Consider the following 27,960-nt stretch of genomic DNA (forward strand, 5'->3'; position numbering starts at 1 on the left):
TTAAGGTAAACACCCCCAAATCAGGCCAGAGCACATGGGCCACTGCATAGGCTTCTGTTCTCCGCAGAGCATGAATTCCTAGAGGCGTGCATATCTGGAAACTGTTCTTAAAAAGGGTAAGACGTACACACTAAGCTACCTCCATTTAGTGTATGAAACCCTTGTTTCTTTCAAGGAAAACAGAAAACAGGTAAGAAGAAGGAGGAGGAGGAGGAAAGGAAAACAAGGGAAGAGCAGTCAGGCAGGAGCTCCCACTGCCAGGAAGCCCTGGCTGCCCACGGGAAGCGTCAGCTTTGCACACGGGCGTGCCTGGGCTCAGCTCGGCTCTGATTGCTCCGTGCGATTTCCCAATTAAGTGACTTCACTGTGGCAGGACTTCTAATGTAACACATGACATCATAAGTTAACCCTAAGGACAGGACGGCACAGCTTCCCCGGTGCTGCTTTATCTGAGAATGTGGGAAGCGTGCCAAGCCGGGAAACGGTAAGAACAGGGGGGCCGCCAGCGCTCGCCAGCAGATAAACAGCACAATGAGCTGGCCCGGTGCCAAGCCCCGAGGCACATTCTCCCCCTGATCTGGACATGTTATCAGAGTTTCAGTGGAAAACACGCACAGAGGACGGCAGCAAAGGAAGCAGGAGGCCACGGTGTCCGCGGGATCCCGCAGGCCCGCGCCGGCTCACAGGGGACTCACCTCGTAGCCCTTCTCCAGCAGGAACTCAGCCAAGTAGGAGCCATCCTGGAAGACAAGGAACATCGACAACCGTCAGACCCACTGCGGCCGAGACCAAGGGTTTTGAGAACAGCATTTCAGAGGCTCCGTGACCTTAAATAAGGCTCATGGCAACCGGCATGAAAGTAACACAGGCAACATCCGACGTAAACACCGAGCGGGCTCTGCGGTCCGCTAAGCCTTTCCATCGGCGGGCGTCCATTCCACGCGTTCGCGGGAAGTTGCTGGCCTCACCACGTGACCGGGAAAGAAACTGAAATCCAGGGGCAACAGGGGGGACGTGAAGCTTCAGAAGCTGATGGGTCTGGCTTGGGCATCGCCGCTTACCAGCCGTGTGAGATACGCAGAACGTGTGTGGCCAAGCAGAAGGCCTTGGTGCTGCTGGGACATAAAACAGGAGTCTGACTGACTCTGGGGGGCCGGGGGCTGTAAAGAAGGGGGCTCTGGAGGAGGGATGAGACAGGAGCTGCGGGGCCTGGGGAGGGGGCTGGGCCAGTGCCAGGAGCGGCCGAGAACACGGGGCTCCTGACGTTGCTGCGGAAAGCCGCCACCTGGAGAGGAGGAGGGGAGGCCCTCGGGGGAGGCCCTCCAGGCACGGGTGGCCTTGGCTTCAAACCCAAGGGTCTGGAAAGTCACCAGAGACGGGGTTCAGGGGTCCTAAGGGGGGGGCAGGAGTGGGGGCGGGGACTGTCCCCGAGCACACGTGCAGGCGCGCGCACACGGGTTTCAGTAAAAGGAGGGTGCCTGTGTTTCACAAAATAACAAGAGCTTCATCTGCATGCGTCTTAAATCATGCAATCTCTACATTAAGAAGAAGGTGTCAGACTAAACACAGAGATTCTCGATTTTAAAAATTCAAGAATGTCCAGGTAAGGGTAGGTTCTATGTAAAATATGTCATGTGCCACTTTTAGGGAAAGAAACTATGAGAGTCGTCTAATTAAACTATTAAGAGGCCACAGGCGCACAATCGGGGTTCTAGAGATACTACAGAAGGTCACCAGCCCTGCTCAGAAAACGAGTCCGGTGGACGTTTCACCACCAGCCCCGTAAGGGCCCTTCTGCTCTCCGTCCGGGCAGGTCCCCTCCGTCCCCGCCAGACTTGGAGCACAGGGTGCCCACTTCACTCTGCTGCTCAGCAGAAACTAACACACCATTGTGAAACAACGATGCTCCATTCAAAAAAAAAGTTAGAGGCTCTAACTACTGGAAATTTGTGTGCTCAAAACTGGTTGGGAATATTTGGGTTTTCTTTGGTTTCCTCAGTTTGTAAAAGCTTAAACTATCCCTTTGAGCTTCAAAAGTTCCTACCATATATTCCAGGAAAAAGAAAAATAAAGCAGGCTTTATTCCCATCATTGCTGGACTTAAAGCTGGAACTGGAGACACCCTGTGGGTCCTGAAAATGACAGGGCCGCCACGAGCGTGTTCACTGCATTAGTGCAGAAGTCACGCAGGAATCCAGCAGGATGACACGGCAAGGGGACAAGGGACACATTTTGTGGTTCATTAAAACCCCCGACAAATTTTCTTCTGCCTTGTTGACATAAATACCCTGGTTTATAGACGCACGCACAGAAGAAGAGAAATGGTCTGGTATGTCCCTCTTCCCACCTTAGGGAACATGCACAGCTGTGTGCTTTCACAGCCCCAACACGCCAAGTGCGCCAGACAGGAGAGCTGAACAAGCCACTGCGGCCAGCCGGGTCGATTACAGGACCGTCAGAAACTCGAGGATAAGCAACAGTCTTAGAAGCCACTCTGAACACAGCTCAAATGGAAAAAGCACTTACAACAGCAACAGTCATTCTACAGGAGGTCAGGTAGCCCTAGAAAGCACATTTTGTCTTGTTCTCGGTGGTGGTGTCATATGGAAGCAGGCAACACTATATGGTGCACGTTGTTCATTTCCCTTGGAATAAAAGCTAGAATGCTCTGTGTTCTACCATGGGTAAAAAACAGAAACCAAAACCCGGGCAGAGGTGGGGGTGGGGAGGGGCTGTGGTCCCTGAGAGGCTGAGGCGAAGCAGGCCTGCCCCGGGCTGGACCCTGTCCGTAGGTCCTGTCCCTCTCGCCCGGGCCTCTCACACTTTCCAGCCGCACTGGAACATTCTGCACCAGGAGGGGCACGCTTCCTCCTCACTTCCTCGCCAGGCCTCCGGAGCGATAGGCCGCAGCAGCAGCGCTGTGGGAACGGCCGCAGCGCCAGCCCCGCGGCCACCGCCGCCCCCCGCCCCCGCGCCCCCGCGCCCAGCCCCTCCAGGAGGGCAGGCAGGTGGCGGAGCGCCTCCCCCAGACAGAAGATGGCACGGCACCGCCGCGACAGCCTGAGCCAACCCGACCTCTGACACTCACTCCTGGAAACCGAGGAGCTCATGGACAAAGTGTCCAGCTCCCTCACCGAGAGCACCGCTAACCTGGGACGGATGCCAGCCCGTTCAGTCTGCATTACAGAGGCTTCCACTGGAGGGCCAGCACCCAGGTTGTGACTCTTCACTTTAGCTCTGCACACGGTCAATAAGAGAGTCTCCCTCTCACATCAAATGCTGCACAGCTTGACGCAAGCACTATGGCTTTAACATCTCCGAAACACAGAAATGTCTCCTCTCTTATTCTTGCAGGAACTCGCCCGGAGAGCAGGCAGCCCTCTGGCATGGGACTTACAGAGGCCCATGGAGGTGAGCGGCCTACCTGGTCCCACCTCCGAGAGGGGAAGCCAGGACCAGGCCTGGGCTCCCACTGCTGTCACCTGGGAGACCGCCTCCTCCACCTGGGACCCACCAGAATGTGGCAAAACCCAAGAAAGTAATAAAAACACCATAACGGATTCCTTTTAAAAACAAATTGATGTCGTCATGTTGCATGATGTTATCTTATGGATTAAACAGTGCTTCTAGTTTTAACCAAGTGACCCAAATGCAGAAGGTCCCCTAACTTCAGGACGGCCCAGAGCCGGGGGGGGGGGAGGGATGGCGAGGCTTCCTCGGGCTCCACGTGGCACCGGCAGCTCCTGGGAAGCCTGTAGTGGGGTTTGGAGGTAGACGCAGGCTGCTAGTGGATGCACGCTCTGGGCTGTCGAGCGAGGTGGCAGGGCCATAGCTGAGGGTCCCAAATGGGCAGACTTGGGTGGGCCTGGGCTGCACCCCGCCTTGGGCAGGTCTGCACTTTCACTTCTGGAATGTTCCAGATACACACCCATACGATTTACAGCAATTCCAGAGATTAGCTGGATCAGATCTCAACTCTAGGATAAAAATTACCTAAACCTTCACATCTATAAGAAGCTGGGGGCTTCCTTGGTGGCGCAGGGGTTAAGAATCCGGCTGCCAATGCCGGGGACATGGGTTCGAGCCCTGGTCCGGGAAGATCCCACATGCCGCAGAACAACTAAACCTGTGCACCACAACTACTGAGCCTGCGCTCTAGAGCCCACGAGCCACAGCTATTGAGCCCATGCACCACAACTGTTGAAGCTTGCGCACCTAGAGCCCGTGCTCCACAGCAAGAGAAGCCACCGCAATAAGAAGCCTGAGCTCGGCAAGGAACAGTAGCCCCTGCTTGCTGCAACTAGAGAAAGCCCGTGTGCAGCAGCGAAGACTCAACGCAGCCTAAATAAATAAATACACAAACAAATAACTTTATTTAAAAGAAGAAGAAGAAGCTGAAGGAAGCACAGAAAGTTTCCCCCTTGTCCCGAAGGCTGAAATAGCCCTGACCGACCCTCACAGCCCAGGTGCACACACATGTGTGCCTGGCCACCGACCCGCCCAGAGAAAAGAGACAGCATTTCTCTTCTTGCTTCAAGCACGATTCACTCGTAGCCCAGAGGACAAGAGAAAAGGACACCTTCTTAGATGCAAGTTGAGAACCGGGCCCCTCTGAGTTGCACCTAAATCAGACTCTGCATTTCTGCTGCAGGACCTTTTGGCAGCTTCTTTGAACAGGGTAAGGAAAGCAGCAGTCCACTAAAGAAAGCAGGCCGCTAACAGAACGAATTTCCTGTTCAGATCATCTCAAGCCCTGGGTGGCATTAGGATGTTACGGAAAAACCCTAACAAACTTTTTGGCCAGCCCAATAAAACAGCCCTCCTGTAAGGAGAGAAAGCACTTGTCTACACTGCCTGCCATGCAATTTAAGTCTATGCATCCTAATTACTCTGAAATAAGCATCTTTTCAGCTAATCACAATGACAATATCAAAGTAATCTGAGCCGCCAATGAGAGAAGTACAGACACCTCAAAGATTAACAGAGGATGCTGCTTTGAACTAGAATGAAAACCCCCATGAGGAAGATCAGCCACTGCAGCGCGAAGACTCCAGGGGCAGAATATATGGGAAAAGTATTTTCACCTGGCTCACGCTTGCAACACAAATCACGGGATACAATCTCTGCCAAATTCACAGAATTCAAAAGACCATAGGGATTAATTAATCCTCCTGCCTCATTTCACAGATCAGGAAATTGGGACTGAAAATGTTAAATGTTTAGTGTCCAGTCACAGTTAGGAAGCAGCAGAACATGAAAACAAACCAAAAAAAAAAAAAAGGAAAGAAAGTAAGAAAAGTAAAAACAGATCTCCGGAATCTCAGATCTCAGAATTTTTCACTCAACAGTGCTGTGAAAGATCTAAGATGAAGAGACTGGAGCTAAGAAGCAGAGGCAAGGACGAGCACAGCACCAGCAAGCGTCAGGGGCGGGAGAGCAGGACACGAGGACACCACCATACGTCAAACACACAAACAGCCCCGTCTCCCGCAGTCTTTAAAGCTGAAGGTCACTGAGAACTGACTTTCACTCGCTTTGATTTACCTCCTGGTAGAGAGGCGCGATCAAGAATCCCCGCACAGCAGAGAGGGATGGAGCCCTTTCTAACCAGCCCCTCCCGCGGACACCCGGCCGAGGAAAGAGCCCCCAAGGCAGGTGCTCAGCGGCTGCACACACCACACACTGCACACGTGCACGTCGCACGTGGAGAAGTGACACTGGCTGTGCAGCGAGCCAGGACTCCCAGGAGGCTGTGTCGAGCGGGAAGGTCCCAGCAGCGTTTTAGAAAGAGGCCAGCCCGCACACTGCTCTACCACCGCCCCAAATTCTTTCCCCCCAAGCATTTCCAAATTGTGTCTAATGTTAATTACAAAGTAACATTCAATTTCAAAAGATTCTAATGTTGCCTGTGTCCAACCATAAACTAAACACAAAATATCACAGAGGTAAGAAAGGACCTAAAAGGTTAATTTTAGAAAATATTTTTTTCAGTTTGCTCGTTAAAAAATGGTAAGTTTTCCTTTTCCTTTTTTCATTAGTATAAAGACTGAAAAGTTTTCTGTGTTTATGAGTGTGTGTACTAGTTCTTCTGGGAATTATTTATTCTCATCTTTTCTATTTCTTATACATTTTTCTACTAGGCTGTATTTTTCCAGTTGGTTTTTCTTTCTAAGTATGTAGAACATATATAAAATTGACTAACTTTCATCCCCCATAAAAGCCACTCAAAAAATATCTGGAAACAGGTCAGCAGATTTTTAGTGGTAGAACTCCCATGACAGCCTGATTTAAAATACACGTTCCTTTCAAACTGCCAATGATTAGTGTAAACTCTTAGTTTAATGAGCAAAGAAGAATGAAAACACCAAAACCTGAACTCCAGGGGCATGTACACAACCCAGCACTTGTAGCACCGCCGACCTCAACCCAGCAAAACACGTCTGTGATTCAGGCAAATGCGCAAGCAGAGTGGGGTCGGAGGGAAGAGCTGCCCGTGAGGTACAGGAGGGTCACCTCTAGCCACACGATTAGCAGGGCACACACACATTCCAGCACGGTCCCAGAAACGTTGAAAAGCCTCCAAAGGAAACCCCGAGGCCCCTGTGACGTGCCTGTGCGCGCGCCGGCTGTGCATACGGCTCTCCCCGCCCGCGTGCTGGCCTGCGGGGACCGCGGGCTCCTTCGGCTCCTTCGGCCTGGGCCCCTGCGCGGCCTCCCTCTCTCTCTCTCTCTCTCCTCTCTCTCTCCCTCTCCCTCTCTCTCCCTCCCTCTCTCTCTCTCCCCTCTCCTCACACTCATGCTGACGTGGCCACCCTTGGGCGGGAAGCAAACGTCCTCACGCGACCTGGTGCCGCTGCAACGACGGTGACGACTCGGGGCTCGGGCCACGCCACCGTGCTGTCCATGCTTTACGAGCATCAACTTTTTCTTTAAATAAATGTACTTATTTATTTATTTATTGGCCGCCTTGGGTCTTCACTGCTGCGCGCAGGCTCTCCGTAGCTGCGGCGGGTGGGGGCTACTCTTGGTTGCGGCGCGCGGGCCTCTCACTGTGGTGGCGTCTCTTGTTGCGGAGCACGGGCTCTAGGCGCGAGGGCTTCAGCCGTCGTGACACACGGGCTTCAGTCGCTGTGGCGCACGGGCTTAGCTGCTCCGCGCGGCACGTGGGATCTCCCCGGACCAGGGCTCGAACCCGTGTTCCCTGCATGGGCAGGCGGATGCTTAACCCCTGCGCCACCAGGGAAGCCCCTACAATCATTAACTTCTAAATCTTCACAATAAACCTATGCAGTTGGCACTGCTGTCATCTCCATTTAACAAATGAGCAACTGAAGTGGACTGAGACCAAGCGACCTGCCCGAGATCCCAGCGAGTAAACAGAGCAAGGACCTGCGCTGTACGCGTATTTGTAACGTATGATGTACACAGCAATCTGCTTCACAAATAGCAACAACCACTCCGTAACGACGGGCCTAGAGACGCTGTAACATAAAATTCGGTCTCTGTAGAGCTCATTAGCAAAGCCAAGTGTCACGGATTCGTGGATATCAAACAGTCCCTTGGCCACAAGTGTCAGGGAACGGAGAGCAGAAAGGAAGTGAGAGAGTTAGCCCCGTGCCCTTGCTCTGAGAGTATCTGGGAAGCCAGGCATTTCCTGGCCGAGATAGGATTCGACTGCAACGCCGGCTCGGACTTCCACGTTTCACACGGACCAGCACACCCACCCGTGGACAGGACGAGAAGAGAAGCCCGGTGACCTGTTCTGCTGTCAGGGAGCCCCCGCAGATGCACGAGTCAGGACCGAGGCAGGGCCGGGGGAGAAAAGGGGAGCCATGAGACGCTCCCCCACCGACCCCGTCTGTGCGGGATGGCTCGTGCCTGGGGCGTCAGTCAGCACCCGCGAGCACGAAATCAAGGTGGGGAGAAGCAGGGGAAATACAAGACGCAGATCCCTGTCAAAACCCTTCTCAGATCTAACCGAGCAGGTCAGTGCTGCTGTGAATGAGTCCTTTCCAGCTCAGAACAACACACTCACTGAGAGTTTCTATAACTCAGGCCTCCACGTGCACTGATAAAGACTCGCTCAGCTCTGCAGAGAAGCTGGTGATAAACTACCCGTAAACTTCATGCTGAAAATAATCTCTTAGTAGTAAACATATACGTGAATTAAAACCGTACAAAAATGGAAAATAGAGCTTCTCTTTCCTCTTTCCTTTCTCATTATCTCTCAAAGTGACAGTGCATACAATTAAAGGCTGTTTCTTTGCAAAGCACATACTCGCATAGTTCTAATCACCCAAGTGATTTATAGAGGAAATGATTTTTTGCAGGTACTCTAACTAAAACAGAGCTGCACTTTGTCCAGTGTTCAAGGCCATGCTTAATGAAAAACTTTAAATTTGGAAGGAAAAAAAAGTACTGAAAAGAGAAGAATTATTAAGTTTTCGTATTTACCTGATTTATTAACATTTCCTTGTGCGTTTCTTTTTATAATTTGTGCCCTGGCTAATGGAGGAAGACAAAACAAATGTCCTTTTGTTTACCGGCTTTAAAAAGGTCATAAGAATAACAAAAGGATACACAGATACGGATGACTAGATCTTCCTCCATTTTCCTGCACAGTTGTTACTTCAGTGTCACTGTTGGTGACAAGTAGAGTTTATGTGCACTATTCTTGCTCTTTTTAACCCCATTTCTTTCAGGGGTATAACCCGTTAAGCCTGCTCTATCATAGGCACACACCACAACAGAGATGTCATTTATGGGCATTTCAGATCTTCTCTGCAACCACGGAGTCCCCACCAAGCTGGAGACACTGTAAGTCACAGAAGAAAGATACAAAACGAGAGCTGTGATTTGTGTAACTTAAAATCACTGAAAGACATGACATTCAAGTATATGCACACAAGTGTCAACGGAGACGTCTGCAAGGATCTACCCAGAAAGTTGCGTGTCATCAAACTAACAAAGCTGACGCTTGGAGCTGCAGACAGATACAGAACAGAGTGTCTGGAAGCCGCCAGGACATTGCTGACCTCAGTGGGGTGCGCCGTTTGCAGGCAGGTTCACTGTGAAACACAACCCCCTGGACTGGGACATCTCAGTATGTGTCGTTGGGCTGTGCTATTTTCACGTGAAGGGTCTACCCTTTGGGGGGAACCCCATACTGAAGGCGTGTGCCTCCACCCTGCTGGCTGCTGTCTCCTCGTCACTGCCTTCTAGGCGGTGCAGTCGGGCGCGGGGCACGTTTCCACCAGCTCAGCGCAGCACAGAACCGGGAAAAGAGACGGTCCCCGAGACTCTGCGGGCAGAACTGCCGCAGGCTCACGCCCTGGGTTGCCTTCATCTGGTCCCTGTGCTGTCCTTCTCCAACAGCAGTGGGACTAGGCTCCTACTCGACCATGTACTTCTTGTTTTTAAGGAGCCTCAAAGTCATATCTTATAATGTGTATCCAGGATAAGGACGTGTCAACCATGCACTACTTAAATCTCAACTTAACAGGACTGACAGAAAACACGTCCCAGACTCCAGTCTGCTGAAGACCAGAGTTTTGGAACGGTGTTGGGGGAGGGGGTCCTCTAGGTGAGAAATAATGTCCAATAGGAATCATACATGACTCCCCATCCTGGTCTCAGGAGCACCGGCTCCAAATACCCACCCTGCCAAGGGCTCACACTGAAAGCCAGTGTCCCTAACGCTGTCCAACCGGATCCACCCGCCCTGTGGTCTAGGCGTCAATGCTGACATGTCGCCACTCGGTGCTTTTCTTCCCAGCTGTTCTCTCCCCTAACACGTGTAACTTATTCAGGATACTTGACTATGTTTGGTAGACCTGGGTCATCCACTTAGAAAAACTGAGTATTTTTTTCCTTCCAAACACCAGGCTTAAAATTCAGGTAAGCTATCACCTTATACTATACATTTTAGTAGATGCAGCCAACTCAGTCTTACATGATAGCACATATGTTCCTCAAAGTATTTATTATTCTTTTTTTAAATATATTTTTTAATTAATTTATTTTATTTATTTATTTATTTATTTGCTGTATTGGGTCATCGTTGCTATGCACAGCCTTTCTCTAGTTATGGCAAGCAGGGTCTTCACTGTGGTGGCTTCTCTTACCGCAGAGCATGGGCTCTAGGCTCTCGGGCTTTAGTAGTTGTGGCATATGGGCTCAGTAGTTGTGGCTTGCAGGCTCTAGAGCGCAGGCTCAGTAATTGTGGTGCAAGGGCTTAGCTGCTCTGCAGCATGTGGGATCTTCCTGGAGCAGGGGTCAAAGAGCCGAGTCCCCAGCACTGACAGGTGGATTCTTAACCACTGTGCCACCAGGGAAGCCCAAAGTATTTATTATTATTTCTATCAAATTAATATCTTACATTTCTATAATTCTTTATGAAATGCTAAGTTCTCTAAGATATTTCTCCCATTTATACCTCAAAACATCCTGGTGAGATACCTGATATTATTCCCATTTTTCCAGATCAGATCACTGAACTTTAGAAAGCTTAAATCCTTTACTCAAGGTCATAGAGCTAGTGAGAGAACTTGGCAGAATATAAAACCAATTTGTCTGGTCCTAACTACAGTGTTATTCCCATATCACTTCTCCTTCAATCAAAACAAAAATGTTTCAACCAAAACAAGATGCCACAGCAGTTTTTTAAAGCTTTTCAATTAACTAATAAATGTATATAAACACTCATATAAAGTTTAGTAAAAAACATTTTTGAATAAGTATCATCAATCACTTTTATAATAATCCACTATTAAGAATGATGGCTTAAACAGCCCCCTTCAGGCGTGCTGAATCAGGTGCTCGTGTGTGTGTGCTTGTGTGTGTGCCTGAGCTCACTCAAAGGCATTTCCATGCCATCACCCTGAGGATGAAAGAAAGCAGGTCTGTGCTCTGAATGACAAAAGCAGATCCTGTGATAACCAGTGAATGGATAAACATCCATTACTATCCAGGAGTCAATGCAATGTGATACAGCAAACGAATATGGATGCGATGTGTTTCCTGCCCTTTAGGGATTTCCAGTCCAGCGAGAGGACAAGGAATCAGCACATCAGTATCACCTTCACCCGCACAGAGCAGTCACTCAGCGCCAGCCTGCATCCGCTGTCCTCGTGATGCGTTAGGCGGGCACTGGCCAACTTACAATTTTCCAGTCACCAATGTTAAAAAGGTAAAAAGAAATAAGTAAAAGTTACTTTGAATACTATGTTTATTTAACCCAATATATCCAGAATGCTATCATACCAGTACGTTAATGAAACATTATTAATGAGACATTTTACATTTGTTTCATATTCAAGTCTTTGAAATCTGTTATTTTATATTTACTGTACAACTCAACTCAAATATAATTTTCTTCAGAAATTCTTTTTCAGAAATTTATATTTATATTTCATAAAATCTGTATTTAGACCTCATAAAGTTGACAAGTGAAAAAGTAAATTCACATACCTAGGTTTTATCAAATACATATATTTAAAAGTTTTCCAAAGACTGAACGAAATACCAAAAAGCCATTTTCCTTTAATATTCACGTATACATTGGCAAACTGGTTCATTTTTTTTTAGAAACCCGGATTTGACCCTGGGGGAAAAGTGCACCAGTTTACAACCCACGTGTGCTCCCGGGAACTCACGAGCTCTGGTGTCAAGAGTGAACAGTGACGCCAGGGGAGTCTTCACACAAACTGGAAGCACCGCCAGAACTGCTCCCAATTCTTTCTAGTTTTTACAGCCAGTTTATGTAATGCTCCTAATAACTGCAATTAATAATGCATATTGATTCATGTCAGAAAACCATTATCACTGATTTGTATTATGAAAACCTTTCATTTCAACATAAATTCTCTGACCTCCCTAGCTGATCGGAAACAAGCTGTCCTTGGAGCTTCACGTTCAGCTCGTCCAAAAGCCGTGTGACACAAGTGAGAAAACCTAAGTCACACCATCCTGTCTTCTTCCTTTTGTTTCAAGATAGAAAAGAAAATCTTACACTGGAGTAAGTACCACAGAAATTTTGTAACCCTCAGCCCAACCCTATGGCTAAGAGTCGGCAAAGCCCTGAGCTCACTGCCTCCCTTCCACCCTCTTCCTCGGGTCCATAAACTGGCGATGATGTGTCACAGCTCTCCAAGAATGGGTGGGACAGGTTTCATGTGGCACCTATGATGCTGCCGACAGAGTCTGCTTCTGAATATAGTGGAACGAGCAACAGGGAAACACCAGTCTCCTATTTTAAAATTCTAATGAAAAGACTGGACCTGACACAGCTACCGTACTGTCATGACAGAAATCAATTTTTTCACATCCATCTCAAATTCTCCTTTGACACATACAAAACATTTAGCAATTTGGTATTTCTATCCAAAAATTTACAATATTTCTTCGTAAATTTTTAAATCCTTTGAGATAAAGGGTAACCAGCATATTACCAGGCAGTGATCTGTATGTCGTATGTAGTATAGCTTGTGTTAAGGTAAAAACAGGTACTTGAAATTTTAAGTCAATTGATCTTTGACATTGGTAGGGAGACCTTGTATTCTACAGGCAATTGTTTCATGATTTAACTAAATATCTTTAAGTTTCTGTAAAATATCTTTTTGCCTTTTCTCATATTTTTTCTACTAAAACTTCAGTAACCAAAATGTCTTTGCCAACTCTCCATCTAAAAATAATTTCCTCTTTTGTGCATTAATCCAAATAATTTTATAGGTGGCCAAAGTTACAAGTTCATATTCTGTTAAAATTTTTAAATGTGTTAAATATTTAAGTCAGATTTCAGCAAGTAAATGCATTGATTTCTTTTCTGAACTTTGAGAGGAAACTTCTAATCAAATCCACTATGGATTTGTTGAAAATATCCCTTAAGATTTCCCACTCTATTTTCTTTAAAATTTTTTTACAGAACAAACAGCTTTCCTGTTTCCCTCTGGCACAGCAAACTGCAAACACCATTCACTGTGGGGTCTCCCAGTCTCCTTTTGTCCTCACTGCTCTGTTCATAGTTCCAGCTTCTGCATCTGCACTCAATTCTGCAGCAGCAGTGTGCCTTTGGCTTAAAATTTAAAATTGATCTGCATTTAATTTAACTAGAAAAATAGTGTAATTATATCTCAAAATTATAAACATCTCAATTTAACTACGAAGCCTGTTGTGCACGTATCACTGCAAGTCATGCTGTCTGTATAAAATATTCAAATAAGTACATTACAATGTCAGATAGAAAACAGGAAAAGAAAATTGGAAGTGAGTAAATTAGCTGATAGCAATGAGAACTGTGGGAAAGAATCCGCAAAGCGAAATGCAGCCCCAACAAGACAGGAAAGCATGTTTAACAGAAACACACTGCACGTTGCTTCCACGTTAATGGTTCCTTTCCTCAGTCATGATGGGCACGGCTTACGCCTACACCCCGCACAGTGCCGTGAGATGTAGTTTATGTTTATTAACTTATGTGATTCTCACGACTGTTTAAAGTATTTACTCCAGCTCCTACCCTATTACATACAATGAAACTTAGGCAGAAGCACGTGAGTGACTTACCCGCAGCCACACAGCTGCTAGCAGGGAGCCTGGGATTTAGACCCAGACGGTCTGGCTCCAGAGACTCACCCCGCCCCACACCGTCCACAGCCCAGCACGGCACTGCGCCGCGTGAGGGAGGACCGGGGAGGTGGCAGGCACCTTAACAATGCAAACCAAGCTGCCCGCGACCAGAGTAGGGAGCCAAGACCGACAGGAAGGCGTCGGGAAGGAGGAGAAAGACAGAGCTTACGACACACACTGGGTATGAAAGGGGAAGCGAGCGGGCAAGGAGGAGTGCAGGGAGAGTGTCCTGGAGGCGGCAAGATGACCCACTGACCAGTTACTGCGTAGACCAGAGAACGGCCCCCAAAGACACCGCCACAGCCTCTTAATCCCTGTGGCCTGTGAACGTCATCTTACACCAAAACTCAGCTCTGCAGATGGCACTGAGCTACGGATCTAGAGCCGGGTGGACCCTGAGTTCAACCACAGGTGTCCTAGTAAGAGGGAGGCACAGAGCAATCTCAGGCAGGTGGAACAGGAGACCACATGGCCACAGGAACAGAGGCTGTAGTGGTGGGGCCACAAGCCGAGGGATGCCAGCGGCCACCAGAGGCTGGAAAAGCCGGGATGGACTCTCCCCAGCCTCAGCGGGAGCGCTGCCAGCCCTCACTTGGCCTTGGTGACTGTGAGAGGATGTACCTGTCTTCTAAGCCCCTCGTTTGTGACACTTTGTTACAGCAGTGCTAGGAAACCGATACGGTCACTACAGGACCGCTCAGAAGCTTCAGGTGCAAACGTACCTTGTGCATTAGCACAGAGCGTCTAGGAAGCAGGTTTCCCAGTTTATCTCCCAACAGAGCACCAGGCCCCGGAGCAGGAGGGCCGGCTGTGGCCGGGCCCCTGTGAACAGCCGCGGCTCCCGTGGGTCCTAACAAAGTCTGGAAACCCCAACCCATGGCACGTTCTGAGGCCTGTAACCCAGGCAGAGAAGGCTGAACTGCACACAAATAAACAGCACAGAGCCACTGAAGGTTTCTGAGAAATGCTGCGAGAAGTTAACCACTTGGGTGAGGAGACCTAGGATGACATAAACGTGGACTCCGGGGGTGTCACAGCAGCAGCAAACACTGCTTTGGAAAATGCAACATGTGACAACACAGCAGGCTTCACTGCAGTTGCCCTGAGAAAACCCTACCTCCAGGCAGTGACTCGAGTCTCTGAGGGACACTGGCAAGCTGAAGTGGCTTTGGATGGTGACAAGGAGAACCGCACAAGAGCAGGAAAGAAGCACTGCTCCTGAGAAAGTGTTCCAGGGGAACCAAATAGCAGTGCCTGCAAGTCACTGCAGGACTAAGTAAAGCAGAGAAAATGCACACGGAAGGATTCCATAAAAGCCAGTGATGAGACACTCCGGGGGTGGGGCCAGCCCTCCCTCACCCATCCCCCCGGGCGCCCCTGGAGGAAGAAGCCCCAGGAGACTCGGAGACTGTCTCCGGGACGGATGACCGTCGTGGGAGGGGGAGACCCACACTGGGAGGACGTGGGCCCAGAAGACCCACCAGCTTCCTCCGACTCTAAGACCCCGAACTGGCCACAGGCTCCTGCCACAGCTGCATGCAGAGCTGAGGGTAAGCACTGAATGAGAACTAGTGCCCTACACGAGGGGTGAAATTCAAAGCACTTAAGCTGTGCAGCACAGGCACCAACCCACTAGAATGGCTGCCAGTTCATGTGCCCACAGGTGGAACCCACCACTAAATCTGTCTTCACAAAGCTACTGACATGACCCGCAGCTGAAACTGATTTCAGAAAAGGCAGGAAGAGAGGGAGAAGGAAAAAACAAACAGCACTTAAACACTGTTCCTTTGAACGAACACTAAGTCCCCAGGCTTAGGAAACCACAGGATGGAGAGAAGGATGACCAGGTAGGCTGGGAGCCATGCTCAGGGCCAAGCGGCCACACACCGGATACCATGGTCTCCAAGTGTCCACTTGGCACCTTCTGTAAATGCTAATTACAGGCCAGGAAGTCTGGGTTTAGCTCAGGTTGCATCTCCGTCTCTGTCCCCGTCCCGTCCTCATGTCCATCCCTGTGTCCGTCCCTGTCCCCGTCTCCCTCGCCTGCTCTCCCCGCTCTCCCGAGGCATAAATGCGGGTCCCACCGGCTGCAGACCAACAGCATCCACTTGGTAGCAACCTTCTAAAAGGCTAGTGCCCAATAAGGAGCGCTTGTGTTTTCTTACGAGGCGGAGGTAAACAATGGTGCTTAAAGACCTTATTGTGTAAACTTTACAGCATGTTCACTAGAAGCCAGTTTCAATTTTATGTTTTTGTCTCTAGGCCTTAAGACAAAGGGGAGAGAAAGTTCACGTACACATTCGAAGGGGCTAATTTCTAAAAACAACATCAGGCTAAAAACAGGACCTGTTATGGGTGGAAGTGTGTCCCCCTGAAAATTCACACATTGAAGTCCTAACTCCCAGGACCTCCCAACGTGACCTTATTTGGAAATAGGGTCATTGCAGGCGAAATTTGTTAAGATGAGATCACAGTGGAATAAGGTGGACCCTGTTCCAACATGACCAGTGTCCTGACGAAGAGGGGAAACGTGGACACGGGGACACCATGTGAAGATGGAGGCAGAGACTGAGGTGATGTTCACAGATGCCAAAGGTGCCGAATACCGCAACACACTACCAGGCAAGGGGAGAGGCCCAGAACAGATCCTCCCTGGAGGCCTGGAGAAGGGACCAGCCTGCAGACACCTTGACCCTGGACTTCTGGAGCCGTGAGGAAAGAAATCCCGGTTCTTTAAGCCCCCGGATCTATGATATTTTGTTACAGCAGCCCCAGGACAGTCATACAGGACCCGAAAATGACGATGGGCCAAGGAAAGGCCAGGCAGGGCCGGGGGTCCAGCAGGGAGAGTTCTGCTTCTCTGCACCCACACTCCACCTCCTCCTGTTCCGGCGCCTCCTCCTGCACCCGCACCCCCACTGCACCTGCACCCCAACCTGCACCCACACCCCCACCCGCACCCCCGCCTGCACCCGCACCTGTACCCCGTCTGCACCTGTACCCCCACCTGCACCCCCACCTGCACCCGTCTGCACCTGTACCCCCACCTGCACCCCTGCCTGCACCCGCACCTGCACCCGCACCCCACGTGCATCCCCACCTGCACCCCTGCCTGCACCTGCACCCGCACCTGCACCCGCACCCCACCTGCATCCCCACCTGCACCCCTGCCTGCACCTGCACCCGCACCTGCACCCGCACCCCACCTGCATCCCCACCTGCACCCCGTCTGCACCTGCACCCCCACCTGCACCTGTACCCCTGCCTGCACCTGCGCCTGCACCCCCACCTGCACCCCTGCCTGCACCCGCACCTGTACCCCGTCTGCACCTGTACCCCCACCTGCACCCGTCTGCACCTGCATCCCCACCTGCACCCCTGCCTGCACCCGCACCTGTACCCCATCTGCACCTGTACCCCCACCTGCACCCGTCTGCACCTGCATCCCCACCTGCACCCCTGCCTGTACCCCCACCTGCACCCCTGCCTGCACCTGCACCCGCACCTGCACCCGCACCCCACTTGCATCCCCACCTGCACCCCGTCTGCACCTGCACCCCCACCTGCACCCTGTCTGCACCCCCGCTTGCACTTGGAGTTGGTATCGGGAAGCAGAGGCCTGAGCCGCAGCCCCCCCCCCCACCTCAACCTGCACCTCCCAGGGTCCTGCCTTCTGGCCTGAGGACCTGCTCTGGCCCCACGCTCCCCACCCCCTGAGCTGGCCCTCCTCCTTGACCCTCCTGACCACCCCACCCGCAGACATCCACCGTTTCTTCACAAAGTCCTTCCCGACTTGCTCCAGCCCAGCTGAATCAGAGCCCTGCCCCGTCAGCACACAGCTCTTTCCTTCGCAGATGCTGTCACCTGCCCCTGTGGGTGGTGACACTGGACAGCAGGACCTGGGAGGACAGCACCATGCACAGAGCCACTGGGACCCAGCACGCTGTCTGTCAGGCACTCAGGACACTGCTCACATTTGCTCAATAAAGTAAAACTCCCTGTCTGTGGGTTTCTCATCTCACAGGTGCTATTTGCCAGCAGTCTTGCCAGTGCCCTGTCTGCACCGTAGGCATCAAAACCATCTGATGGACTGTTCGGCCTCCCTGCCTTAACGCACGACATCCAAAGGGCTCTCAGCTCCCCCACTGCCTGCCTCTCCCGACAGCGCCATCCCCCCGCCCGCCTCGCTGGCCATGCTGTTCCTCCTGCCTCCAGCAGCCCCGCCACCACACGCCCAGCACACAGGGGAAACGGCTGTGCTGCTCCTTCCACCAAGCTCCGGGGAAACTTGGGAAAACGCTCTGGTTTCGAGGCAGGGGAGCTGAGGGAGCTTTGGAAAAGGGAGGGTCCCTCCATGCACTTGACCTCCCCCGACATCAGTGTTACAACCCCACCCTCGGCCCCCAGCCAACCTTGAGGCACCTCCAGGCAACCGGGGGCTCTTCAGTCCACAGTTTAGAAACCACCAGCCCATTTGGAGAAAGCTCAACTTTCTAGTGAAAATGTCAAAGCGCTCAATTAACTATCACCACCATTCCCAACAGCCTAACCAAACAAAAACGAACATTTCAACATGCACCTCTCATATCCTGACTCCAATCTGCCCTGCCCTGCGTGTTCCCTCACTCACTCATTCATGCGTCAAATACCTATTGATGTTCCAGACGGAGTGTGACAGAGACAAGCCTGCCCTTCAAAAAATGAAAATGCAGATGAGAGCAGTGTCAGTCGACATGCGTACTAATGACCACAGGCAACAGTCAGCAGGCGCAGAACTGGCAGACGTCTTCCCTGAGCACCAGCCCCGGGAGCGACCCTGCAGGCGGGGTCGACTGTTACCCCAGCTTTAAGGGTGAGACAGAGTCTCGAGGATGTGAGGTCAGGTCCCAGCTACAAAGACGCACAGATTCAGAATTAGATGTTCTGACTATTCCGCACGGTGCTACTTCCAACAGGCATGACGTGGAAACCAGCTGTGCCCACCGACGGATGATGGAACATAAGCTGTGGTGCACAGACACAACGGGGTGTCAGTCAGCTACAGAAACGTAGGAAATCCTGCCATTTTCAACAACACGGATGGGCCCGGAGGGCATCATGCTGAGTGAAGTAAGTCAGACAAAGACCAATACTGTGTGACCTCACTTACATGTGGAATCTGCAAGAACAACAACAACAACAACAACAACACGCCCTCATGGAAGGCGAGATCAGACTTGTGGTGTGTGGTTACCAGAGGGTGGGGGGGTGGGGACCTGGAGGAAGGTGGTCAAAGGTTACACACTTCCAGGTATAAGACACGCACAGCGTGGTGGCTGCAGGCAGCACTGCCCTGTGACGTGCAGGAAGGCTGCTGCAGGGACCAGAGCCTACGAGCTCTCATCACAGAGGAGGGAACGTGTGTTGTGTCTACGTGACGATGGGTGTTCCCTACACTTACCGTGGTGGTCACTTCACAAGGTACGCGAGTCAGGACATCCTGCTGAGCACCTTAGCCTGCACGGTGCTGTGTCTCCACTGTATCTCAAAAAACTGGGACAAAAGTCAGATGTTTTGTAATCTTTTATCTCACAGTCTGTTAGGTGTGACCACAAACTAAAAAATACACAAAACCACACAGCATAGTGTTAAGTAACTATTTGTGTATGATGACACGAATGTACAGAAAACCAAGAGGACACGCACGCGCCATGATGCTGCTCACCTCTGGGCTTTGGTAGAACAGGCAGAACTCAGAGAGCGTTCTCCACGGTTCTACTATTTTTTTAAGTTGGGGGTAGATTAACCCAAGTTTTCATTTTATTATTATGCTCTATAAATTACATCGATATTGCATATTATTTTTCATATATCAAATATTTTCTAACTAAAAATAAACTGCATGGCATAAAACAGGCCCTTAATAAATGGTAAAAATTATTCCTTCAGCTAGAAGGGATTAGAACACATCGACAGGCTGAGGAGGCGAGCCCGGGAGAGAGCTGGACGGACAGACAGAAGGGAAGAGTAGCTGTTATGTCCAGGAAGGGAATGGGCTCGAGAGAAGAGAGAAAAGGCCTGGTCTAAGCAGGAGGAAAAGGTCTCCCCAAAGCCGGGAGAAGGATGGGTGTAGATGGAGACGGTTTAGCAGTGGGAAAGGCGGAGGAGAGATTTCTCAAGAGCGAAAAGGCAAGACTAGTTGCTCAGCGCCAGAAGCGCAGTACTGGCTGGGGAGCGTGAGGAAAGAGGCAGACCTAGGATACCGATCGCCAGGGAAGTGGAGGAAGACCGATCGCACAAAGTGACCACTGAGAGCCCCAAAGAGGCTGGAAACTGTGAGTGAAAAAGGAGGCCATACATGTATTTGGGTTATTTTTTTTCCCAAGAATACTCAGTCATTTCAACACCAGCACAGGTTAAACAAAACAAAACAAAAGAAAAAAGAATCCTCAGACTGATTTAGGGTTGGGAGTTTGCAGAGAGGTAAAAAAGGTAAAAAAGAAAGCCCAGGACCAAGGAGCTGAGAGTCCTACTCCAAGAATAATTCAAGTCCTTGGCCATTGGATGCAGACCTGGGCGGGCAGAATGGAGGCCACGCAGGATGGTGACCAGGGAGAAAACGGAGCACGTGGAGGCTCAGCCACTGGGGAGCCTGGACAGTTACAGTAGGAAACGGCACAGAGAAGCCCAGGCCGTCCAGGCCATCCGCGGGCAAGGAAGAGGGTCCCCAGGGACTAGGTTGGAGGTGCCAGTATCTGCGCACTCACCACCAACCCACAGGTGCTGTCACTTGACCTGAAACTGGCCTTCAGTCCCTGCAGTAGTTGCTAAGATTCCCCCCCACCCCCCAACTTTCAATCCTGAAAAGTTTTAGATCTACATGATAGTGATGAAATACCCATTGATCTTCCACCTGGGTTCAGCAGTTAACAGTTTTTCACATCTGTCTCATCTCCCTCCTGGTCTTGCACACACACACTCGCTTCTGTTTTCCCCACAGAACCGTGTGAAAGTGAGTTGCAACATAACGATGCTTCACCCTTAAGGAGCCTTCCCTGGCATGCAGTCTCAAAGGGTCTGGAAGTCCTCCTGTGACCTCAGTACCGTTAACATAGTCAGTTTTTAAGTTTCCCAACTTCCCTCAAGATGTTTTCATAACTTTATTTTCTAATCCAAGATGCAGTCGTGGTCTGTACATCGCATACAATCGTTAAGTCAGTGAATGTTGCATCTGTGGGAAAGCAGTGCTTCCAGGTCTGTGGTGGGAGCGGGGCTGCCCGGAAGCCAGGGGGGCAGCCAGAGCGGGGGAGGGGGTGGGGGGGTGGGGGGAGTGGGAGGGAGCGGCCCGGCGAGGGTGGTGATGATGTAACAGACACCAGGAGGCCGGCCAAGTCAGCAATTACAGGGCAGAGAAAGCAAGGGCCGAGCTGACGGGGAGGGTGGTACTCACGGGGTGGGGTGGGAAAAGATGATTTAGTTTTAGGCATTTTGAGTTTCAAGCAATACAAAATATTCAAATGGACACAGCCAGCAGGCAATCTATGGTCACATAAGACTGGAATTTAATGAAATTATATAATCTCTAAATGGTCCCTGTAGCTCTTAAAGAGTGAGGATCCTACGACAATACCAGAAAAGGCCAGGCTTCGTGGCTCCTTCAGGTATTCTACGGTAAGTGACTTCTTCTCTTGCTGTGACATTCTGGCACATTCAAACCTGCTTTTTAACCACCACCACCCCCTCAACGGGGGAAAAATTATCTTTATAATGTGGATGTTTGATTTTTTTTTCTTGCTTCTTCGACTAGACAGTAGGTTCCCACCAGGGAAAGGAAGCTGCAGGACCAAAAGGCAAAAGCAAACAGGATTCCATTTCGACCTGACACGTACCCAGCTCATTCCTAAACTTAGAATGCCGATATCCCTTTGATGTCAGCCAAAGACAGTACTTTGGAGCGAAAGGAAACATAAAACATTCACAAAGCTACTCAGTTTTGAGGAAACCTAAAAAAAGGTTACCAGACGGCCAAACTGCAAAAGAGATGCTCTGAGACAAATCGTAAGGGCCATCAAGACGGAGATCCTGGACCTCCGGCCCAGCGCACTCCGCGGAGCCTGGCCGCGCACGGCAGATGCGCGCGTGAGTCTGAACCCAACTTTCCAGCGACTTAGTCCAAGAGTGTGGGATCTCTTGATGATACTCCAAAGGGGGAGGAAAGGCCCAGACTCAGATTGCCATAACCCTGAAGCCTGGAGTTAATTAACTCTCGTCTGGCGTGAGGACACGGGAAGCCCCCACATCGCTCCGGGTCCCCGCGCCGGAGTCCCCGCGCCGGAGTCCCCGCATCTGCCGCCGCAGCCCCGAGCCGGCCGCACCTGAGCGTGCCCTCCCCCCCCTCCCCCCGAGGACAGCCACCATCCTGCCCTTTTCACAGGGATTCGGTTATTAATGAGATGCTTACAAAGCAGATCACGCTGCAAATCAGGACTTTTTCTAAGAGTCTCAAAAAAAATAAAGATGTCTCCAAGCGTAGGAAAATGCTTCAGAGAAATTCCCCTGAGCACACTAGATAATTCAGCAACTTAGAAACTAAAAGTAGTTCGATTTCATGCATAATGAAATAGATGTGTTGCTGACAAGACGTCTTAAGAAAATATTTATATATTGACTCACATGTAAACTATGTCAGGAGTATCCCTCTTTAAAAGACTCCTGTGTCAAAGCCTCTCTCAAGGTGGCATATTAGACATTCTCAAACACCGCAGAACTAAGCCCCGTCTCAGCCCAGTGTTTTGAAACACATTTTTACTATTCCTGGAAGCACTTTCACATTTTTGTCAGATGTTGAGTGCGCAACAGGGTAAATAACGTTTCAAAAGCGTTTTCAGGGCAGTCAAACCTTCAGCTCCCTGCTGAAGGGGCCGAGCCAAAGGAAATTACACGCTGCTGTGACTCAGCCGAGTGTGGTCGCGCCCGGCTCGCGGCGTGGAAGCCTCGGGTTAACGGGTCCATTCGGGGACTCGGCGCGCACGCGGGAGCCGTGAGCGCACGGCCCGGCGCCGGCGCATCCAAGGCGCCTCCAAGGCGCATCCGCAGCGGGCGCGTGGGGAGCGGCCGGGCAGGTCCAGGAGGTGTGCAGCGCGCCGGGCGGGCAGGGACGAGCCTCCGTGTCTCCTCGGGGCGTCCCCGGGGTCCTGCGGCTCGCTGGGCTCCCAGAGCACCATCGAAGCCGGTGTGGATCGCGAACCTGACTTGGAGAGGGCCTCGGAGGTCAGTCAAATCTAACCACTCCACCAGGGAGGTCACCAAGACCTCAACCACATAAAATACAGAAAGATTACAAAGAACGGAAACTGTGTTCCTGCTTGTCCAAGGTTGCCTCAAGGAGGTTGCAGGCTTCATCTCAGAGTAATCAACCAACAGGGGAAAGGTAGACAGTGATTTTCTCGCTAATTGGGAAAGACCACTGAAGAGCCAGTGGTGTGGTGTGAAGAGACAGTCAGTTTCCTGGACGCCACTAAGAGGTATGTAAGGACAAGACGGGTCACCTTCTAACTTATTCATCAGACTGCCACCGGGCACTGTCACTGATGTCTCCTTCTCTTTGGAAACCTAACGTGGACAACATCACCACCACCAGACTCCGATGCACAGGCATATGCAGTGAACGAGAGGATGACACAGGTGTGTATCACACAGTAGCTTCTCAGGCACCTGAATGCAGGTCCATCAAAAAACAACAGCAAAACGTGCAGAGCAGAGTAGAGCAGCTGTCCCAACACAAGCAGCCCCAGAGCTGAAAACATTCTCACGCCAGTTCCCCTGAATCCAGTCTGGTTTATGGTTTTGCGTGGACTCAAGGAAACAGAACTACTATTTAAAAGTGCACTGACAAAGAAGTCTTTAAGAAGCATCAAAATAAATTACTTTGAAGTGTTTTTCACCAACAGGCCTCCAGCGTTCCCTTCTCTTTCTATGTGCTGTTCCACAGAGCCCAGCTGTGGCTATATTGAACTGACCTTACAAGCTGTGGGCAGACTGAGCTCCAGCACATCCAGCCCACGCTGTGTGCATTCACTGAGCCCCAGGCTCTTCGGTTTGGGAGTTTTCTTTTTCTCTTTTTCCTTCTTTTTTTTTTTAAGTGTCTTAAAAGTATCTTATATATCCTGGAAACAAGAAAAAATACTTCAAAGATGCTGCATGTCCGTTTGCTATGTAGGTTCAGCCCTGGTATTTATTTTTCATTAATAACAACAAGGTCTCAAGGCTAACGCTGCATGATGCAGGATTCTTGGTTACAGCTTCTGAGTATTTTATTATTTCAGCCAGAAAATGCTCATTCCACCTAGGATGTATTACTGGGCAAAAACCAACACCTGTCAATGATTTTCTTTCAGGAATAGGTACACAGAGATTAACAGTATTAGGAACTGACTAGAATGACAACAAAATCAAAACTTCCTACAGAGGGGAAATAAATTCCTGATCTCACTGAGGGGGACCCAAAGCCTGCTTCTCCCACTAACACAAAACTCTCTCCCTGGGAAAATCACTGCTTTTGGCTTCAGTTTTCTCATCTATAAAATTAGGACTTGAACTCTAAACTAATCTCTGAAATTGTGTCCACCTATAAGAAGCAATTGTTTCAGACTAATAATGCACGATAATTAAAATAACATTCAACAGACTGGATGTTTCTGCAGACTTCGATACCGCCATATATTGACTTCTAATCACTCAATAAATTTAAAAGTATTATGGTTAGCTAATATTTTAAAGCATATCAATACCTTTCTTTAATTGTTATGTGATACCAAATGTAAGTTATCTCTTTCCAGTCCGTAAAAAATTATACAGACCACAAAGTTCACAGTTTCCAACCAGCTTGAATATTCAGCAATTTGGAATATAGACATGGTTGAACTGCTTTTCCACTGGCAAACCTCCCTTAGAGATTGATGCCTGAATTATTACTGATATAGTAGGATGTACCACAGAATGTATTTTTATGTTTTTGTCTATAAGGTAAATTCACTTAAAAATATTTAACCTTATTTTAATTGAATGTTCCCCAAAGGGAAGTATAACTGTCAAAAGTAACTGTCACATAAAAATCAATGAGTCAGAGTGAATTTGGAATAAAGGTTACGACCAACATGCAGGACAGCCATTTGCTAGCCGTACAATCTTGTGCAAGTCAGCTGCACCGTTTCTTCGAAACTAGAAAACTAGGAAGGTGCATTCTTACAATCGGTCTGTGATGTGTATAAAAGCTCTTAGTGTAATCTCTGGCTCACAGTCATCTTCAGTATTATTACCCTTATTAGTATTACTAAGCATTGCTGCTAACAAAATGCACTGAAAACTGCTCTTGATCTCTAAAAAGGTCTGTATGATATTATTAATCTAAAATTCCATTTTCCAGACTTCAACCTCTCTCACTCTTTAAGAGCTTCATGACATTTATGCACTACTTTTACTTTTTTCTCCACATCATTTTGCTTTGTCTTTAATCTCATTCTAAGCAAATGTCAACCATGAAAACACGTTACAAATGGAGTAAATACTTTTTTCATAAGATAAAATAATTATATGACTATTAATTTAAAATGTACTCTGTAAAATATTTCATGTAATCTTACCAACAGTTTTCAAAAACACTGATCTAAACTGGCATTTGCTAGTTTCCAAATGAAAGTTGGCATCTTCTGGTACAAAGTCCTCCATACTTTTAGGCCACACACAAGCTGACAAGTCAATGTCAGAAACACAGACATTTTTCTAATATGAAAATATTAATGTTGTAAACACATACGTAAGTCCATATTTTTATCTCCTTATAATTTGGCGTTATTGCTTTATAGATAGTATTTAAATCCCCTTTATTAAACAGGAAACTAAATTCAAGAGTACCTTCCTTAAAAGGCTATTTATAATCAAACTAAATTCACTCCAAGTATTTCATTGGCAATTTGGAAAGTATTTAAAATAATAAGAATTTCTTCCTGCTACTAGTGACTGCAATTAGATGAGAAAGAACATAAAAATTATCATTTTGCAGGTGATGCAACTGTATACCTAAAAAACAAGAATCTATTAAATTAGCTGGTTACACAATCATTATTCAAAATCAAGAGTTTTCCAATTTATAAACAATAAAATTATACTGGAAGAAAATATCCCATTTATACTAGCAAGAAAATTTGAATACCTAAAAACAGAGTTAACAAGATATTAACAGGAATCATATACAGAAAACTTCAAACACTTCCAAGATGTATAAACAGAGGAATTTTAAAATATTCAAGGACAATCTTTGTTCTTGGATGAGAAGATTCAACATTATGAAGATATCCACTGCAGCCTAATTAACTTTAAATTTGATTCAGTGCCAGATTATATGGTCTGGGACAGAAAGTGTCAAAATTATATGCTAGAGTCAAATAAACATGCAAGAATAACCTGGAAATCCTGAAAAAGATGAGTAGCAGGGATAGACTCCTGTTAGTCATGAAAATTATGTATTACGAAAACACAATAAAGGTGAGAGTCATCAATGATGCAGTCAAAACCTAGATATAGTCCCAAAGTCATCCAAGAATGTAGTGTAAGAAAAAGATGGATTATTAAATAAGTGATGCTGGGACATAGTATTTCTGGAAAAAAATAAAGTTACAGCCCTACCTCAGTCCTTACACTGAACTATATTTCAGGCACAACAAAGCTTAAAAATGAAACCATAAAAATATTAGAATGGATAAATATATTTATAATCCTAGAGCAAGGAACATGGTAAGCAGGACACAGTATCCAGATTATAAAGAAAAAGACTGAGACGGCTTCCCTGGTGGTGCAGTGGTTAAGAACCCACCTGCTAATGCAGGGGACACAGGTTCGAGCCCTGGTTTGGGAAGATCCCACATGCAGCGAAGCAACTAAGCCCATGCGCCACAACTATTGAACCCGCGAGCCACAACAAGAGAAGCCACCGCACTGAGAAGCCTGCACAGCAAAATGAAGAACTCTCTGCAACTAGAGAAAGCCCATGAGCAGCAACAGACTCAACACAGCAAATAAATAAATAAGTAAATAAATAAATAAGTGAAAAAGACTAAGGACTGACTACAGAAAAATTAAAAATTTCTTCAGGGCCAAAAAATACCAAATACTTAAAAAGCAAATGAGAAAATGCAGGGGAAAAATTATCTTCAATATGACAAAAAGAGCTAAAGTCCACATGTAGAAAGAACATGTCTAAGAAGCAAAACAAACAAATAGCTCAGCAGGAAAAAAGACACAGCGGAGAGCAGGTAGTTACCAGGAAACATACAAATAGATACTAAGCATATGTGCAAAGATACAGACCCCTGCTCAAACTGAAGTAGATATAAATCAAAACCAGATTCAGCATGATACTTCCCACCCACTTTTATACATGTGCGTGAACAAGAATGTTTAGTCCAGCATGGGCCAGATTTCTATGTAGAATATAACACTTATGCAAATTTTAAAGGATAAGTACTGGCATATGCATTACAATACTTCTGAACAGATGCACCAAACCCTGTACTCAGAGGGGAGAAGAGTGCACTGGGGGTGGATGTGATGGCAGAGACTTTCTACACTTTGATCTCTGCCTCGGCCATATAACACTTCAGCATAAAAAATCAGAATATTTATTAAGGCTGCTCTCATGTTCTCGTATGTAAGTATTCTCTGTCTCTGTTCTTCCCAATGGCACATACAACGAAAGTCATAATTACATCCACTATAAATTCACCTAAAAAGACTTGATACTTCACGGTAGATTTTAGACACAAAAGTAGAAATTAAAACATGCAGGATAGTCGTTCCTTGTGAGTTACTGGCCCAGTCCATCTTTTTCTGGACTTGAAAGGAACATGGCTGTGAATACACACATGATCCCATTTGGGAAATCTTTTCCTTCCACTTCAGAAATTCTACTCAGTATCAAAATGGCGCATTAAATAAACCTTCTGCTTTGTTCTGATTTCTGTTAATGATTTTCATTAACTAACACACAACAACAAGGTCTGAAAAGCACGCTTATACTCAAAATTAAATTAAGATACTGGGAAGTGGTTAGGATCTATAATTCTGATTTTGGCACATAAAATAGGAAAGAAAGTCAACGACCACAAGTATGTACCAACTCTTTTTCCAACTCAAATTCAGGAAAAGAATTTTCCCACCTGAACTTGGGCCACTCGGCATTCAGACATTCGTGGTCTGGTGCCGCTCAAAACCTGTGCTCTCAACTAATTCTAAGTTTACAGTATCAGGCCAATAACATATCAATAAATGCATGCATCGAGATGTAATTACATGAATGATCAG

The 27,960-nt window shown here is 48.3% G+C and overlaps 1 protein-coding gene across 3 annotated transcripts in view; it reads right to left on the reverse strand.

Moving 5' to 3' along the window:
* GMDS (GDP-mannose 4,6-dehydratase) overlaps positions 1–27,960 on the reverse strand; it is a 454,717-nt gene that overhangs the window by 361,715 nt on the left and 65,042 nt on the right. For 2 of the 3 annotated variants that reach the window (XM_057698406.1, XM_057698405.1), the window contains exon 2: positions 696–740. In XM_057698406.1, coding sequence (XP_057554389.1) covers positions 696–740 — 45 coding nt within the window. Of the gene's footprint in view, positions 1–695; positions 741–23,621; positions 23,744–27,960 lie in introns of those variants that run through there. The other variant, XM_057698407.1, reaches the window with a different exon arrangement.

Source organism: Hippopotamus amphibius, chromosome 11 (genome assembly GCF_030028045.1).
Source record: "Hippopotamus amphibius kiboko isolate mHipAmp2 chromosome 11, mHipAmp2.hap2, whole genome shotgun sequence".
NCBI lineage: Eukaryota > Metazoa > Chordata > Mammalia > Artiodactyla > Hippopotamidae > Hippopotamus > Hippopotamus amphibius.